General features: G+C 43.0%; 2 protein-coding genes across 10 annotated transcripts in view; one reads left to right on the top strand and one right to left on the bottom strand.

Annotated features, from left to right (window-relative positions):
* The window catches only part of Med15 (mediator complex subunit 15), a 72,788-nt gene extending 63,161 nt beyond the window's left edge, over nt 1-9,627 (bottom strand). For 3 of the 9 annotated variants that reach the window (XM_023711756.1, XM_004628000.2, XM_023711764.1), the window contains exon 1: nt 9,436-9,594. In XM_023711756.1, the coding sequence (XP_023567524.1) occupies nt 9,436-9,503 (68 nt within the window). In that variant the 5' untranslated portion in view covers nt 9,504-9,594. Of the gene's footprint in view, nt 1-6,958; nt 7,027-9,435 lie in introns of all 9 variants that reach the window. The other 6 variants (XM_023711760.1, XM_004628002.3, XM_023711759.1 and 3 more) reach the window with 5 other exon arrangements.
* Nucleotides 9,628-9,671: 44 nt separating this feature from the next.
* On the top strand, nt 9,672-12,447 carry LOC101576840 (RNA-binding motif protein, X chromosome). The gene is made up of 2 exons (XM_004627998.3): nt 9,672-9,823; nt 10,191-12,447. Exon 2 carries the CDS (start codon nt 10,470-10,472, stop codon nt 11,643-11,645), a length of 1,176 nt encoding a protein of 391 aa, XP_004628055.1. The 5' UTR covers nt 9,672-9,823; nt 10,191-10,469; the 3' UTR covers nt 11,646-12,447.
* The last annotated feature ends 6,411 nt before the right edge of the window (nt 12,448-18,858 follow it).

Genomic DNA, 18,858 nt, shown 5'->3' with positions numbered 1-18,858 from the left:
AGATAGCTCAGCGGTCTAAAGTACCTGCTTAGGCAGGTGCAGGGGACCTTAGTTCGATCCCAAGCACCACATGCTGCGCCAGCCCTGCCCTCAGGGTGGGCTGAGCTGGCCAGAGAGAGAGAGAGAGAGAGAGAGAGAGAGAGAGAGAGAGAGAGAGAGAGAATGGAGACAGAGTAGAGGAAACAAGTGAGCTGACCACAATGGTGTTCAGAGAGGCACAGCAGGGGGGCCAGGGAGATGGCTCAGTAGAATAAGTGCTTTCCTGGCAAGTGCAAGGGTCTGAGTTTAAGCCCTGGTTCCGCCAAAAAAAAAACAAAAACAAAAACAGAGAGGCACAGCATGGCACAGGGTCTCATGTGTCAGGGTCAGTTGGAAAAAGAGTTTAAGACTGAAGGGAAAAGGGCTTCCTGCTCCTTTGCCAGGCTGGAAGGGGTGGAATCATCTTGGGACAGTGACACTGACCACCTAAATGAGGAAGCACACCCACCCTACACACTGACTTTTTACTTCAAGTAGTCAGCAGCCACCACCTTAGGTACAGACAGGGTTCATCTTGTCAAAAGACTTACAATTACAAAAGAAACATATGTTCATTCTCAACAAAAATGAGATACTATAACAAAAATCACAGATACCTATATGTATTAAAAATTATAAAGAATGGCTAGGCATGGTATTGTATGCCTGTAATCCCAGCACTTGGAAGGCTGAAGCAAGAGGATTGCTGGAAGTTTGAGGCCAGCCAGGGCTACATAGTGAGTTCAAGGCCAGCCTAAACTACACAGCAAGACCCTGCTCGAAGAAAAAGTTACAAAAAAAATTAGAATCACTCATAACCATCTACAGATGGCTATCTAAGAAAACTTAAGTCTGAACCACATATCCTGTTTGGTAACAGATTTTGCCTACATTTATACATTATGCAAGGTTCCCACATTGCCACCAGCAGCACAAAGTCTATCATCTGCAGCTACAACAATGCTAACCAAGCTCCCCTCCTGCTTTGTTTCAAATATCCTACTCAGATGATGTGGCAATGAGCATCCTTACAACCATTAGGCTTTTAACATTTCCAGATGTTCTTGGAGGAAATGTCTAAGAAAAACAGATATTTTAAAGTTACTGAGATAAAGGGTATTACCAAAGGGCCCTCCAGGAAAAATGGTCCAGAGTTATGTATCATCAGGTAGTTGGTTTGCCTGTGTCTTCATGTGACATTACTGCTGGATCCATTAAAGAAACTACCCAACAGGTTAGTTGTGGTGATGCCCCCATCACCACAGCATCTGAACAGACTTACACAGTGCTCAAGAAACCTGTACTAGGTAGACCCAAGAGTTCTGCATGCTACACTACTCACAGCCAGACAGAAATCAACATGACTCAAAAAACATTCATGATGTTCCTACGCTGAGGCATTCACAATGATGGGTAACAAGCCTTCAAACAATCCAACAGCAAATTGGTACATTTTAACCTCATGTGTGGGCAGAGCAGGGGAATGGCAGAGAGGCCCACTTTCCTGTGCAGTGAAGTACAGTTCAGCCCAGGGAAAGTTGGGTCTTTCAGGTAGGGGAACAGGATGCAGGGTAGCCTGAGTAGAGCTAGATTCATTTTGGGAGCCACAGGCACCCCAGTAAGATGAAGGATGAGGTGAGCATGAGGCACACAGCTGCAGCCCTGGGAAGCAACTGGCACTGGATTCATAGTTGAATCCACATAATAGGCAGCTCCTAAAATATCTTAAACATCAAAACAACTTGGGGGGAGTTCAATCCCTGGTTCTGCAAAAAAAAAAAAAAAAAAAAAAAAAAAAAACTTGGGGGAGCTGAGTACAGCAATTTATGTCTATAATCCCACCTACTCATGACACTGAGGCAAGGGGATAGCAAATTCCATCCCATCCTGGGCAACTTAGTGAAATTCTGCTTCAATCAATCAATCAATCAATGGAGGGCTGGGGAGATAGCTCAGTAGAATAAGTGATTCCCTGGCAAGTGCAAGGTCCTGAGTGCAAAAAAAAAAAAAAAAAAAAAATTGGGGCTGGGGAGATAGCTCAGTGGCTTAAGTGCCTGCCTGGCAAGCAAAAGTTCCTGAGTTCAATCCCCAGTACCAAAAGGGAAAAAAAGAAAACCAATGGAGCCAGGGATATAGCTGGGGCAGGGATATAGCTCCGTGGCACAATCTTGCCTGGTGATCGCAAGGTCATGAGTTCAATTCACAGTACCTCCCAAAATAAAAACTAATAAAATAATAATAAAGGGCTGAAGATGTAGCTTCGTGTGAAGATCCTAGACCCAATCCTAGCACAGAAAGGAAGTGGTGGACTTTTTTTGTTCTGATTTTGAGACACGGTCTTGCTATGCAGTTTGTGCTGGCCTTGTGCTCACTTTTTGTAGCTCCAAGGCTGGTCTCCAACTGGAATGATCCTCCTGTCTCAACCTTCTGAGTGCTGGGATTACAGGTGTGCCCCACCACACCCAGTAGAAGTGGTAGACTTGAGAGCTGGCTGTGGCCTGTGGTAAGGAGTAAAGATCAATGTGGGTTTTTTGTTAGCACTTTCTCTGGTACATGGGGCTTAAAGACTCATAGGGAGTTGTTGAAATTATAAAACAGGAGGCCCAGCAGCAGCAGGATCTTCTACATGGTCTCCCATTACATTTGGCTGCTATTAATTTTGAGCTGTTCCTCCTACATTCCTCCAAAATAGATATAACATCTTTCTTCAAGACTAAAAGGTAATTTGCCTCTCTTGTCATGCTACAGTACAGCCGGCCTTCATCTGTAACATGTACAGTAACTAGGTCTCAATTTTCTCATTTTATAAGGGAGAACAAGTGAATCTACAGACACTTAAGCACAAAGAGGTGATGACTCAACATATGCCAACTCTGGCATAGAATTTGGCACACCTGTCACCGCATGTCAGCTGCTATTACAGCTGCTCAGAAAGTCCTGGACTCCTGAGCAGAAGACCAAGGGCTCACATCCCCCCAAAAGCTTGACAATCATTCCTAAATACCTATCAGCTACAGCCCTATCAAGGCACTGGAGCTATGGAAGTGAACAAAAATCAAGAGTTCCTCACCTCAGGGAGCAGATATTCTATGTGGTAAGTTATACAAAGATACCAGTGAAAGCCAGTGCACACTCAAACCACCACCAGGCTACAAAGCTGACAAGGAGACTCAGCCACCTCTGTTGAAAATTAAGGGCCAGAACAGCAAGAGCTATTGGGATAACTAAAGAAAAGCCACAGAGAAAGCCCGGCCAAAAGTCACTGGCTGTGTCTTGGGAGGGACTGTGACAGGACCCATAGAAAGGATCTGGAATTGCAAATTCAAAGTACTCCTCCTCCCCATCCTTGATGGCCTCAAGATCCTTGAAAGATATTGTTCTGTTGTTTGTTTTCTTTGTTCTTTGTGTTGTTTCATTTCTGGCCAAAGGGCACTTGACTTTCTACTTGTGGTCCAGACTGAATCCTCCATACCTAAAGTGAAACCTAGAGCTTCACATCTCTTTTCTCCCCACCCCACCCTCCTTAGTACTTGGGATCAAACTCAGACCTTAGCACTGAGTTACATCCTTTTTTAAATTTTTTGAGACAAGAGTCTTGGTAAGTCACTAAGTGTCCAGGCTGACCTTTAATTTTTGATCCTCCTGCCTCAGCCTCCAAGACTGCTGAGATTATAGGCATTTGCTGTCACACCCAATTTAGAGTTCACACCTCCCCCAGGACTTGACCATCCAGGCCTTTATGTCCCACATGCTCCCCCTCCATCTTAGCACTTATACAGAGTCCAGACAGGGGACTGCCCTTCACCACCTGTGTTTCCTCTCTATTCTGTTCAGCCCAATAAACATTTATCTATTCCACTCCTACATATGCAATCTGCTATACTAGGGGTGAGAGGGATTAAAAATCTCAAGAATAGGATACTAGTAAAAGTAAAAAGAACTAGGAGGGAATGATGGATGAACTCCTCCCACTCAATCACTGATTACATATTTTCTGTGAACCTACTCTATTAGATACAGCACTAGTCATTACAGATACAAGTTTATTTTTCAGGTGCCTACAGAAGGCTATACCTCAGACTTGCTAGCATTAATCCAACAATCTCTAAAGAAAGCCTCAATCTCCATAAAAACTGGTGGGGGGGGCACTAAGAGCCCCACAGGAAACATTCAACAAAGAATTGATCTGAACCTACAAACAGTTTCCCAACAACTCTTCCCCTATAGGTTTCTCTCAGTTGTCAAACCCAAAACCAAGGGTGGGATATCAATTTCACAATCTGAGACTCCAAAATATCCTGCCCATGCAAGGGCAGAGAAGGAGGTATCAGCTCATCACTGAGTTCCCAAACATAACTACAGATTTCAGACTCTGATCCTCTCACCATCCCTATAAAACAGATTGGACTCCTACTATTTCACGTAAGTAAAATATTCCAGAACTGCCAAATAGTGTCACAGGTTGCTCAGCTAAAAGCAGGAGTGCCAGAGCTTCACAATATTGGTGATAGAAGCACAAGGGCCTGAGTTCAATCCCTGGTTACACACACACACACACACACACACACACACACAAATAATAATAATAATATTGGTGATAGGTTCCCACCAAAGTACAAACTGCTAAATTATCATGGCACTGATTCAATGTTACTGAATCCCAAAAACAACAGATTATCTTCCCAGTGACCACTTCCTCCATCTTCCCCACCCAGGCCTGGATACCTTTCCCACTTGCATAAGGGAGCCCCCCAGTCAGCTCCTTGTGTCACTGAACTTGCCCCTCAAAAGTCCATAAAGTCTTAGCCATCCACTTTAGACAAGGAGCAGGGAAATTCCTGAGTATTTGATAATATAAACAGACACCTAAAGAGAAGGAGCTGCTCATAATGACAGTGGGGTGAAAAGTACCCACAGAGTATATCTTAAGTACTTGATAATACACTGTTAAAAAGAGACCAGCCAGGAGTGCTGGCGCACACTTGTAATCTTAGTATTTGGGAGACTGAGGCAGGAAGAATGCCACAAATTCAAGGCCAGCCTGGGCTACGTAGTTCAAGGACAGTCTGAACTACATTCTGAGACCCTATCTCAAAAGACAAAAATAAAAAATAAAAGAAGGGCTAGAATATAGCTCAGTAGCACAACTGCCTGGCAAACAAAAGGCCCTGAGTTTGATACTCAGTAATCCCCCTACCCCCACCATTAAATAAAGCTTGGCATGGTGGCACATGCCTATCTCAGCACTTGGGGAGGCTGAGACAGAAGGATGGCTGTGAGTTTTGAGGCCTGCCTGGGCTACAAAGAGAGTTCAAGGTCAGCCTGAACTGCATAGCAAAACCCTATTTCCAAAAAGAGAGAAAGACAGAGAAACAGCTGGGTGTAATGGCTAGTTATCCCAGGAACTTAGGAGGCTAAGGCAAGAGGATTGCAAGCTTAGAGCACAAAAAAAGTGAGCTTAAGGCCAGTCTGACCTGTATAGTGAGACCCTGTGCCCAAAACACGAAAAAAGTAAAGCCAATGTAGTGAAACAGGTCTCAAAGTAAAAAAAATGAAAAGGACTGGGGATGTAGCCCAGTATTGCTGGAGCATTTACCTGCCTGGCATTCATGAGGCCCTGGGTTTAATGTTTAGTTACTGGGAGGAAAGGCCAAGGGGAGTAGAGAGGAGAAGGAGTAGAGTGGAGAAAAGGGGAAAGAAGGGAGGGGAGGGGAAGGAAAAAAGAGGGGCGAGGTCAGAGACTGAAAGTATACCTCTAGTACGTTTAGCATGAATACGACTAACTTAAATTCACCTCTTGGCATTTAAAAAGAAAGAAAGAAAAAGAAAACCAAAAAGAGCTTGCATATTCAAGTAGCAGAAGGATCAGAGAGGCTACAGTAGAGTGGGAAGTACAAGATAAACCAGGCCAGGGCTACAGAATGGGAACGCTTGCAATTTTATTTTAATGCTAAGAGAAGTCACTGATGGGGAGTGGCACAAGCCTGTTGAGCTATGTGCTAACACATCACCCTCACTTGTGCTACAGAGGAAGGAAAGATCTGCTAGGAAGATAGTGAGTGGAAGTCCAGTAAAGACCTAGACAGGTAAACGGAGTGGAGGAGAACTAAGAAGTCCAAAGAGATTCTCCACACAGGCTACTTAGGGCTCTCCTAACCAGCTCCAACTCAAAGCTGCTTTTTCTCAAAGATTCGGAACACCAGATTATCCCACAGTCTGTGGCTTTGTGCCCTAGCCTCAGTAGATCCTCAAGAGACAGGTGGAGACAGCAAATTGACAGTCAAACACTTTCCCTTCAATTTAAGCCTCCTAGTTCTTTGCTATGTTTTTAAAAATATTTTATTTGGTGTTACAGATCAAACACAAGGCTCTATGCATGTTAGCAGGCATTTTACCACCGAGCTACATCGCTAGCTCTATTCTTTCTTTATTCCCTCATCACCTATAAATCACTTTGGTTGAAAGCATTTCCCAAAATGGCCAACAACAGCATAAACATCAGAGCAAGTTAGAATTAAAGATGTGTAGAAGACCCAAAAGTAAATCCTCTCTTTTAATACTGTAAACACAATAAACAAAGACACCAGGAAAATGAAACCTAGACAGGAAACAGATAAACCTGAGAATTGAAAACACCCACCCCACATTCAGAAGGGAACCTTTGAAACTGCTCTTCCAGTTGTGGCAGGAGACTGTCCCTCCCCCAAAAGATACAGTCTCTAACATATGTAACCTGTGAATATGCTACATTATGTAGCAAAAGAACTTTGCAGGTGTAATCAAGGATACCCACTTTAAACATTACCAGGCTGGAGATACATAGCTCAAGGCACAGTGCTGTGGCAAGCGCAAGGTCACAAATTCAATTTTTGGTACCAAAAAAAAAAAAAAGGATAATAATAAGATTATCTTGAGTTACCAGAGTGGGCCCTATACTAACCTGAGCAGGACAGAGTAGAGAAGTTTCTCTAGTTGAAGTCAGAGATGTAGTAAAAGAACAGGATGCTGCTAAAAGGAAGCACATAGTAAGTATGAAGAGGAAACAACCTTTAAGAACAACAAAACCCTTAGCAAACACAGAGGAAAGTGCATCTTAATTTTATAAGTGCAAGGAACTGAATTTGGCCAGCAACCTTAATGGGCTTGGGAACAGATTATACCCCAGGGCCTCCAGGAAGAAATGCATCTTGAGCAGGGCATGGTGGCCCATACCTGTAATTCAGGAGACTGAGGCAGGATTGCTGAGTTTGAGGCCAGCCTGGGCTATAAAGTGAGTTCAAGGTCAGCCTAAACTGCATAGTGAAACCCTATCTCAAAAGACAAAAAAGAAAAAATGGACAGAGAAATACATCTTGTCAAATTTTTTATTTTAGCCATGTAAGATTTAAAACAGGAGACGCAATTAAAACTTCAGATCTACAGAAATGAGTAGACAATAAAACTTTTTTTTTTTTTTTTTTAAAAAGATGGTCTCACTGTGTATTCAGGCTGGACTTCAGCTCACTACATAGCCCAGGCTGGCCTCAAACTCACAGCAATCCTCCTGCTTCAGCCTCCCAAAAGCTGGAATTACAGGCATACACCACCATCCTGGCTAAATCTGTAAATCTGTGTTGTTTTAAGGTACAATATGTGTAGTAATCTGTCATGACAGCAACAGTAAAATAATACACAGGAAAAAAAAAAGAAAAGAAAAGAACTAAGCTCTTGGAAAGCACAAGGAAGCTGAATTATGAAATATTTGGTCAGCCTCAAACTCTCAAAACTCTTCAATCTTCCCTCCAGCCCTCTGACACTTCTCCAGCCTTTCCCCAGTGTCTTGTGATAACAACACATTCTTCTAGTTCTCCTTCACTGGGATTTCCCAAAGAGAAATCCTTGCCCTAGAGGCTTTTCTAACAAGAGTCCTCAAGTGGGTTATCCTTTGAGATTTCACCTAGAGATAACTCAAGTACATCAACAAAACACTGTTCACTGATTCTGCACTGTCCACGAAGTTTTCCAGATGCTATTCCATAGCAGTGGTCAGAGCCACTAATGTTACGGTTCCTGTTCTTTCCACTGTGGTTTCCCAGCATTCAGTCCAGCTTCCTTCCTTCCACACTGCTTCACCCCACCCCCTCTAACCTGTTAGTCATCAAGAATTGTCTGCTCGCTCCCCTTTCTCTACAATCTTCCTCTTTCAGTTTCTATCAGGGTCTAAAGCAGGCCTTTATAATCTTTTGCCTAGTCATCCCACGATGATTTTATAGAAGTCACAGAGTAAAGCAGAAATCTAGAGGTAGAAATACAAGGATGAAAAGAGACAGTTCCCTAAGCCCCCACATCTCAAAACTCTCCAAATGGCCTAACTGGTCTCGCAGCCCTTGATTCATCTCTAGCGACTTGGAAGATCTTCCTAACACTGGTATTTCACAAACTCAAAGCAGGCGACATGCCAAATATAGGCTCACTTCCTTAGTACAACACCCACTAGAAACGTGCTAGCACCTGCTCACCTTCATTCCAGTATATCCCTGAACTTCCTTACTCCCTAACGCCAGAACTCTTAGCCTACCACAAAGGTCCTTCATGCAGTAAGCGCTCACTTCCTGATCCTGTTTGGTCCTTCACACTTTTACTGGTCACCTACTCCGCAAGCCTTCTCCAGTCCTGTTCAAGCTGTCTCCTTGCAGGAAGCCATCTGGCAACACCGTTCTGTGTTTGTTCCTTAACCTACAGTTCCATCTCTCAGGGAAGGGACTGTCTCAGGCAATTTGGTGGCAAACACAATAGGACAGTAAGCTCAGTAAATACTACTATATGAAACAAGCAGTGGACAAGCTGGAGTTATGTTAGGAGGGGCGTTAAACCCAAAGTCTTCCCTCCCTCCTTTAGAATTCATGACCGCTTCCTGACAGCCGCTTTCTGCTACCCTTCAGACAAGCCCACACTCCGTTAGATTTTCCGTGCCTTCGGCTCACAGCCCAAACACCTCCCATATTCATCTTCCATCAACCCTCTTCCAATTGCTTTCTCTCATCCTGATGCGCTTCTTAAGCCACAAAGCATCTGGCGAAAACCACTAAGGATGGCTTCCTTCTCTTTCCACATCCCATGCGAATCAAAGCCGGGGAAAATCTGCACCCAAGGCACAAAAAGGACGAATGAGAAAGCTCAGGACGATGACTCATAAACTAGAGCTCCTTGGTTTGCAGAGTTCGGCCCCAAGAAAACTAACAAGCAGTCCTTGCCCGAAGACAACGAAGGAGACACCCTGCAGGGCCACGCCCTAGAACTCTCGCAGGTCAGGGGCGCCCTGGAGACCCTGCCAGCTTTCCCCGCCGCGGGTTCTACTTCAGATTCAGCCCCAGCCTCGCCCGCCACGCGAGGACGGAAGGTCTGGTCATCCTGCCATCCGCTCTGGCCCCTACTCACATTTGACTGACCAGCTTCTGTCTGAAAGCGGCGCTCCGCCAGTCAGTCTCCTGCCCCGAAACGTCCATGCCGCTGCTCCAGCCCCAGCTGGTCTAGCCCCACTCGGCCACCACCGCCCCTACTACAACCAGGCCCAAACCCGGAAGCCTTCCACAGTTCCCTGGCCGCACCGGAAGTACAGAAGGAATTGTGGGAAATAGAGTCGAGCGCTCGGGCTTGTGGGAAATAGAGTTCACAGGTCACGCGCTGGCCAGGCTCTTCCCGGGCTCCGCTTCCAGATTCCGGCTCTCCCCGGAGCTTCGCAATCCTCACCCGAGCACTGTCCCTCGTGGCCTGGATCTCAGGTGTGCAAGGCTAGGAAGCGTGGTGGCTGCGTACAGTTCCAAAGGTGCGATATAAGTTGCTGCTGTCCTGCATTTCCTGCGATCCTTCCGTGTGCTACTCTCATTTAGTCCCTAAGAGGACTGGGCCGAGTGGATGCTAAAGAAAAGGTTTGTGTGTGTGTGTGTGTGTGTGTGTGTGTGTGTGTGTGAGTGTGCGTGTGGTTTTTTGGTTTCAAATCAAATGTAGATGAACAAATTCTCTGTGTGAGGTACAGGGCCCTGCTTGGCTGCTAGCGTGGCATCACATGACTGACCTGGTAGACTGTCATCACCTCTTTTTATTTTTTTAACTAAAAAGGATTGCATTTTACTTAGAAGCATTCAGAATGTCAACAAAGCATTTGTAACTTTTTTTTTTTTTTTAAATTACAGAGCGGTATTTGTTAACAGAACAATTATTTCGTATAAGCTCCATCAGAGACAATTGAAGACAAAAAACTACCGTCCCTATATATAACTAATTTCTGCTCTGCACCAGTAAGAACCTGCTTTAAATTTCCATCCCAAGCTCGTTGTGCAGTAGTGCTAGCGGCTTTTCAATTGTGTGCTGGTAACTGGTAGTTGTCATTTGTGCCCGGCTGTGTGATCCGCCCCTGTCAGCGAGCTGGGAGCTTGAAACCGTCACCACCCTTCCAACTCACCAGGGCAAAAATGGTTGAAGCAGATCGTCCAGGGAAGCTCTTTATTGGTGGGCTTAATACAGAAACAAATGAGAAAGCCCTTGAAACAGTATTTGGAAAATATGGACGGATAGTGGAAGTACTCTTGATGAAAGACCGAGAAACCAATAAATCAAGAGGATTTGCTTTTGTTACCTTTGAAAGCCCAGCAGATGCTAAGGATGCAGCCAGGGACATGAATGGAAAGTCCTTAGATGGAAAAGCCATCAAAGTGGAACAAGCCACCAAACCATCATTTGAAAGTGGTAGACGAGGACCACTTCCACCTCCCAGAAGCAGAGGTCCTCCCAGAGGTCTTAGAGGAGGAAGAGGAGGAAGTGGAGGAACTAGGGGACCTCCCTCACATGGAGGGCACATGGATGATGGTGGCTATTCCATGAATTTTAACATGAGTTCTTCCAGAGGACCCCTTCCAGTGAAAAGGGGACCACCACCACGAAGTGGGGGTCCTCCTCCTAAAAGATCAGCACCGTCAGGACCAGTTCGAAGCAGCAGTGGAATGGGAGGAAGAGCCCCTGTATCACGTGGAAGAGATAGTTATGGAGGCCCACCTCGAAGGGAACCCCTCCCTTCTCGCAGAGATATTTATTTGTCTCCTAGAGATGATGGATATTCAACTAAAGACAGCTATTCAAGCAGAGATTACCCAAGTTCTCGTGATACAAGAGATTATGCCCCACCACCAAGAGATTATACTTACCGTGATTATGGTCATTCCAGTTCACGTGATGACTATCCATCAAGAGGCTATAGTGATAGAGATGGATATGGTCGGGATCGTGACTACTCAGATCATCCGAGTGGAGGTTCCTACAGAGATTCATATGAGAGTTATGGTAACTCACGAAGTGCTCCGCCTACACGAGGGCCCCCGCCATCTTATGGTGGAAGCAGTCGCTATGATGATTACAGCAGCTCACGAGACGGATATGGTGGAAGTCGAGACAGTTACTCAAGCAGCCGAAGTGATCTCTACTCAAGTGGTCGTGATCGGGTTGGCAGACAAGAACGAGGGCTTCCCCCTTCTATGGAAAGGGGGTACCCTCCTCCTCGTGATTCCTACAGCAGTTCAAGCCGCGGAGCACCAAGAGGTGGTGGCCGAGGAGGAAGCCGATCTGATAGAGGCGGAGGCAGAAGCAGATACTAGAAACAAACAAAACTTTGGACCAAAATCCCCGTTCAAAGAAACAAACAAAAAGTGGAAACTATTCTGTCATAACTACCCAAGGACTACTAAAAGGAAAATTGTGTTACCTTTTTTAAATTTCCTGTTAAGTTCCCCTATATAATTTTTATGTTCTTGTGAGGAAAGAAAAGTAAAACATGTTTAATTTTATTTGATTTTATGACTTGCTCTCAACAAGCAAATGTTTAAGTGTGTAAGGCTTGACTTGTTGTACTGGTGTTGTAATTTTCCAAGTAAGTGTCTCTAAATGCCACTTCCTACTTGATTTATTTCCCCCAGTAAATAAGACAAGCAATTCTGAGCTCCACAAACATCTAGCCATCTAGATGTACAATGATCTCCATTGAGAGATGAACCATTTTACCTGTACAGACAAGCTAGCTATTAGAGGGTGGTTGGGGTATGCTACTCTTAGGATTTCAGGGTGTTTTCCAACTGGAATCTCCATGTTCTCAGTATGAAAAGGCGTCAAATCAGATACCTATATAAGGAAAGTGCGATTCATCCAGTAAACCCAAAAGCAAATGGATTATGCTGCCCATAATTTGCCTTTTTGACATTTCCTTGGAAATCTGCAAGAACCTCCCTTTTCCCCTCCCCCAGTAAGTGTGTGTTAAACAACTATAGAATACTAAATAAAGTTTGGCCAAAACTAAATAAATTTCCATGCCAATTTACAACTCCCATACTGTGCCAGGCAAAGTTAGTGGCTATTGAAAATACCACCAGGACAGGGCTATCTAAAGACACACACACACACACACACACACACACACACACACACACACACAGAGTGCAGTTTAAAAAGAAATCTTTATTTTTTGGGTGTGAAACTGGGGATTGAATTTAGGCCCTTATGCTTGCCAGGGAAGTGCTTATTCTACTGAGCCATCTCCCCTGCCCTTAAAAATAAATCTTACACAGCCTTACATTTCTTTTTTTTTTTTTTTTTCCTTCAAAACCAGTGAGTTGTGTACAGGGGGGGTTAAATGATTTAGAGGTAGGAAAAAAAAAAAACCTGCTGGGACCAATTTATTCATCATCCTCTTCATCCTCATCCTCTTCCTCTTTTTTTTTTTTTTTTTTTCTCTGTATTTAGGGAAGGGCCTTTCAGGGTGTTCAGGGGTTCACTATGTAGATCAGACTCAGTGATTCTTCTATTCATAGCCTTCCAAGTGCTGGGATTACAGGCAGGCGCCACCACGCCCAATCTCAGTTGCCATCTCAGTGCACCCCTGGAACAGAGCCTGCATGTCAGGCCCAGGGATGGAACCCCTAGACCCTGCATCTGCCTAAGCAGGTGCTTTAATCCGCTGAGCTATTTAGCTGGTCCTTCTTCCTCTTCATCCTCACCTTCCTCCTCCTTTTTCCTTCTTTTTCTTGCTTTTTTCAGCCTTGACGACTCCCTTTTTTTGCTGCATCAAGTTTTCCTTTAGCCCAGTAATCAGCGATATCCTTTTCATACATTTCCTTCAGCTTAGCAGCCTTCTCACATGGTATTATTGCACATTTCTCCAGGTTTCTTTGCAACATCACCAATGGAGAGGCCAGGATGTTCTTTGATTTTTTTAGGCAATACTCAGAACAAGAAGGCCAAAGGAGCCCTCGGGCACATTAGGATCCTTGAACTTCTTTTTTCTTTCTCCTTTAGGAAGAATACAAGTTTTCATTTCTCTCTTTTTTTGGTAATATTTGTTTTAACTTTATTTTTTAAGTTTTAATTAAGTTGTTTATTCTTTTTAATTTTATTTTTTGCCTGTGTGACAATTTATGCTTTAAAAACTAAATACTTTCCAAATATATCATCAAATACAAACTAAAATCAAAATGACTTCAAGAGCTGTCTGTTAAAACAGAAACAATTTGTTGGAATACACAATAGGTTAAAAATTTGAGAAATATGCATAGTTAAGAGACTTAAAATAATCATAATTATGTAAATAACATTAATGATCAGTAAATAGGGCTGTAACAATTTAAAAAGTGCATAGCAAGAAAAACAATCTCTAGAATAAATAGACAATAGAATGAAAAAAAATTCAGCTATTCCTTTAAGAGTAGACTATTATTTCAAATATACAAAGAACTCAAAAAAATTTAGACCCCTCTAAAGTAAAAGTTCCAGTCAAAGAGATGAGCTACTGAAATGAATAGACACCGTTAGGGAAAGGACAGGTGTCTGGTAAACACATTACCAGTTTTCAGGATCTTCCCTGTATTTTAGGTTTTTTGTTTTTGTTTTTTGGCGGAACTGGGGATTGAACTCAGACCCTTGCACTTGCCAAGGAAGTGCTTATCCCACTGAGCCATCTCCCGGCCCCAGTTTTCAGGATCTTTATGCATAAGAAAAAACATAGGGCTGGTGAGATGGCTCAGTGGTCTAAAGCACCTACTTAGAACAAGCTAAGCTAAGCAAAAGCACAGGGACCTCGGTTCAATCCCCAGCACCACATGCCAGCCAGCCCCGCCCCCTGGTGGGCTGAACTGGCCACACACACACTAAATAAATAAATAAATAAATAAGAAAAAACATAAGCCCTAAAATTCTAAAATTTCATCTTACACTAAAAGGAACAGCTACCATTAAAAAAAAATCAAATAATATCAAATGCTGGTGAGGCAACAGGAGAAAAAGAAACTTCTATATTGTTGGAAATACAAATTGCTGTAAAAATCAATATAAAGATTCATCAAAATAAAATTAAATATTCCATATGACTCAGCAGCCTCCCTTTGTAGGTATATTCCCATAACAGTTAAAGACATCTCATACATTCCAGTAAGTTGTGTTTGAATTTTTGTTGAATTGTTTGATTTCTTGTTTAATTTCATCTGTAACCTATTGGTTGCTGAGGAGAGTGTTACTTAATTTCCATGTTTCTTTTGTCATCTATTTCCAGTTTCATTGCATTGTGGTCAGATAATATGCATGGGGTAATTTCTATTTATGGACTAGTATGTGGTCTATTTTAGAAAACGACCTATGTGCAGCTGAAAAGAATGTGTATTCATGTGTGGTTGGGTGGAACACTATATGTCCACTAAGTCCATTTGTTCAAAGGTCTGGTTCAATTCTGCTACCTCTTCGCTAATTTTTTGCCTGCTTGACCTATGTTTTTGGAATAAGGGGGTGTTAAGGTCTCCTGTTAAGATTGTGATACTGGATATTAGATTTTTCATGTCCATTAGGATTTGTCTTATATAGGTGGGTGCCCCTATGTTTATGACTGTTTTCTTTTCCTCTTGCATTTTTCCCCTAACCAGTACGTAGTGGCATTCTTTATTTCATTTTATCATTCTTGGTTTGAAGTTCAAATTGTCTGCAAACAGGATTACTACCCTTGCTTTTTTCTGAGGTCCTGGGGCATATAGTGTTGTTTTTCATCCTTTGACTTTCAGCCTAGGAATTTCTTTATGAGTTAAATGTGTTTCTTGTATACGGCATATTGTTGGATTTTGTTTCCTAATCCACTCTGCCAGTCTATTTCTTTTAATTGGTGAATTGAGTCCATTGACATTGATGGTTATAACTGAGATGTATTGATTAATGTTTGATAATGTTTAAAAATTTTTTTTGTTTGATATGTTATTATCCTGCTGTTGGTTACCTATTGTTCTCATGTGCTCAATCGTTGGTCCTATTTGGTGTGTTCTTTCCATTCTTATTTGTGGAGTTGTGGTCACTTTGATCCCTCTCTAGAATATATTTTAGTATTCTGTGTAGGGTTGGCTTTGTTGTCATTAAATTCTTTAGTTTGTCATGGAAGTATTTCAGTTCTCCATTAAACTTGAAAAAGGGTTTTGCAGGGTACATCAGTCTTGGTTAGAATTTGTTTTCTTGAAGACTTGTAGTACTTTGATCCATGCTCTTCTTGACTTGATGGTTTGTGAAGAAAAATCTGTCATTATTCTGATGGTTTTTTTTCCTTTAAATGTGATCTGTTTATTTTCTCTAGTGTCTTTTAATATACTGTTCTTGTGTTGAATTTCTGGGATTCTTTAACTATTATATGTCTGGGTGTGATTTTAATTGGGTTGATGTTATTTGGAGTCCTATATGCTTTGGTTACCTGAATGTCAGATTGTTTCCCCATATTTGGGAAGTTTTCTGCTCTTACATCTGCCCATATTTTTTTTTCTGTATTTAGGACAGAGTCTATAGGGTCTCGCTACACAGTTCAGACTTGTAGTGATTCTCCTGTTTTTAGCCTCCCAAGTGCTGGGATATAGGCATGCACCACCACACCCTGTCTCAACCACATCTCAGTGTGCCCAAGGGGTAGGGCTGACACAGGCACAGCCTGGGATGGAACCCCAGTCACTGTCAAAGCAGCAGCTCTGCCAAAGCAGGTGCTTCAGTCCGCTGAGCTATCAGCTGGCCCTTTTTGCCCATATTCCTTTTATATCATTTGTATGGACTCCTTTCTCATTGATGCCTATTAGCCTTATATTGTTCATCTTTGCATCATCTTGTAGATGTTGAATTATCTTTTCCTGCATCCTAGTTGTTTTTAAGAGATCTTTTCTTACCTTTTCACTAGCTGCAATGGTGTCATTAAGGTCTGAAAGTCTATCTTCACTTTCATTCAAATGGTTTTGCCAATTTGTGATTCAGATTTTAATTTCCTGTACATCTCTCTGAATCTGCTTCAAGAATTCCATCATTTTTCTTTTCTTTTTTTTTTTTTTTTTTTTTTCAGAACCGGGGATTGAACTCAGGCCCTTGTGCTTGCCAGGAAAGCACTTATTTTACTCAGCTATCTCCCCAGCCCAAGAATTCCATCATTTTTCTATTCTCTATTTTTTGTTAGTATCTTCTTTAGAAGCACTTAGTAATTCTTTCATTATCATTTTTTTTTTACTTCAGAAATTATTTCTGATCTGATTTCCTCTATACCTTTCTGCAGTTGTTTCTTTACTTCAGACACTATTGTTTCAGAGATTTCAGGAATGTGACTTTCAAATTCTTCTATGCTAGTGTCTCCTGCATTTGTTCTGGGTGGGCTTGGAGCCTGAGATTGCATTTTGCTTTTTCTCTTTGTCATTTTGTATAGCACTGTCCTCTGACCTTTGGTGCAGTTATTACCTTAGCACTCTCATAGATCTGGGTCTAGCAGTGTCTCAGCTTACTGGGTCCAGGTCTCCTGAGTTAAAAATCATGCAACTGAGCCTGGCTTGGGTCTGGCTCCTGTACTTGGCTTCTTCTTGTGTCAGCCTGTGGAAGTGAACCTGCTGCACCCTACTGGCAAGATGTTCTGCTCCTGGATTAGCTGGCTGAGTCTTGCCCCTAGCCTCTCTGCCAGGAGATCCACTACGGAGTTCCACACCAGGCCTGTCCAGTGGAGGAATTATTTCTCTTTCATAATGAGCCTTGTCTACTTTTGCCATGTCTTTGAATTTTCCTTTTTCTTTAGCAGACATGGTCTTCCACCTCTCTGAGCACTTCTTAGAAAACTCTGAGAAGTTAACGGAAGCATCTAGGTGTTGCTGCTTGTGCTCCTCTTGGCAAGTTTGCACAAAGAATGCATATGACATTTTGCCTCTAGGCTTCTTAGGATCTCCTTTGCCCGTGTTTACTTGTTTTCCTCAGCAAGGTACAGAGTCTTCCAGTGCCCGTTCAGCTCTCACTTGCCCTAGCGCTGTCTCTATTGAGCTCAATGTACTGAAATCCATCACCTCTTCTTAGTTAGACTTGGGACTCTCAGATCCCACCCACAGTTGTACTTTGGGAAAGTTATGGATATTAATTCCTTTTTTTTTTTCCTGCTGTGCTGGGGATCGAGCCAAGGAGCACTCTACTACTGAGCTACAGCCCTAGCTCTTTAATTTTAAGACAGGGACTGGCTAATTTTCCAGGACTGGCCTCAAATTTGTGTTCCTCCTGCTTCAGCTCCCTCTGGTGTAGCTGAGATTATAGACATTCACCACAGCACCCTATCAATGTTTATTATTTTTATGAACTTTCCTGCCTTTCTACTTAGCCCAAATGTTCACAGAAAGCTGGATGTTAAATTCCTTTTTTAAAAAAAGCAGGGTCTCACTGTGTAATCCAAGCTGTCCTTGCACTATGTAGCTTAATTTAGAGTGGCCTCAAACTCAATTCAGTCCTCCTACCTTAGTGTCCTGGGTGCTGGAATTAACAGCACAATGCCTGACATTAGATAAACTTGCTGGGTACAGGCGAGTGAGCTGGACTCAAGACAGAAGTTTCCTTAAAAATCTGAGAAGACTTTTAAGAAGGCTATGTACACATCCTTTGTCCCTTAGAACTAGGTAGGAAGTGAGGGAGTGACAAGTTTCCTCACAGGGAGACCTTCTTGCTAAAAGGGTCCTGACTGATATGAAGGCTGTCCATATCTTCAAACATTTTTGCTGTTATTCTCCCAAAACAACTTTTAAAAGAAACTCTTACTAAGCTGGTCAACATGTCTTGGTTTGCCCAGAACTTTCCAGGTTTTAGCTGTGAACGTCCTGAGTCCTCACAATCCCCTCAGCCCTAGGTCAACCAGAATGGTTCCTCACCCTATAGTATTTGTATTTCTCTTGTACATTTTTATTTATTTTTTTTTAAATTTTTATTTATTTATGTGTGTGTGCGTGTGTGTGTGTGTGGCCAGCTCAGCCCACCAGGGGGCAGGGCTGGCTGGCATGTGGTGCTGGGGGATTGAACCGCAGTCCCTGGGCTTTCTTTGCTAAGCTTGTTCTAAGTAGGTGCTTTAGACCACTGAGCCATCTCACCAGCCCACATTTTTATTATATAATTCACATACTATATATAATTTACCCTTTTAAAGTGTCCAGGGGGGCTGGGGAGATGGCTCAGTGGAATAAGCGCTTCCCTGGCAAGTGCAAGGCCTGAGTTCAATCCCCGGTTCCGCAAAAATAAATAAATAAAAAATAAAGTGTCCAGGGCTGGTGGGATAGCTCAGTGGACTGCCTCCTTAGACAAGCATGGGAACTGGGGTTCATTCCCCAGCACTACCTGCCATGCTAGCCCCAGCCCCGGGTGCACTGAGCCAGCCACAAAGACCAGGTGTGGGGAGTGCACTACTGGGGAGACTGCAAACAGGAGGATCACTATTAAGTCCGAGCTGCATAGTGAGACCCTGTACCAAACATATAAAAAGAAAGAGTCCAGCAGTTTCTAGACTGTGTATCATAAGGAGGTGCAACT

Source organism: Octodon degus, unplaced genomic scaffold (genome assembly GCF_000260255.1).
Source record: "Octodon degus isolate 3935 unplaced genomic scaffold, OctDeg1.0 scaffold00021, whole genome shotgun sequence".
In the NCBI taxonomy this organism is placed as follows: domain Eukaryota; kingdom Metazoa; phylum Chordata; class Mammalia; order Rodentia; family Octodontidae; genus Octodon; species Octodon degus.
The sequence above is the reverse complement of the archived record's forward strand: the minus strand, read 5'-3'. Positions and strand labels throughout refer to the sequence as shown.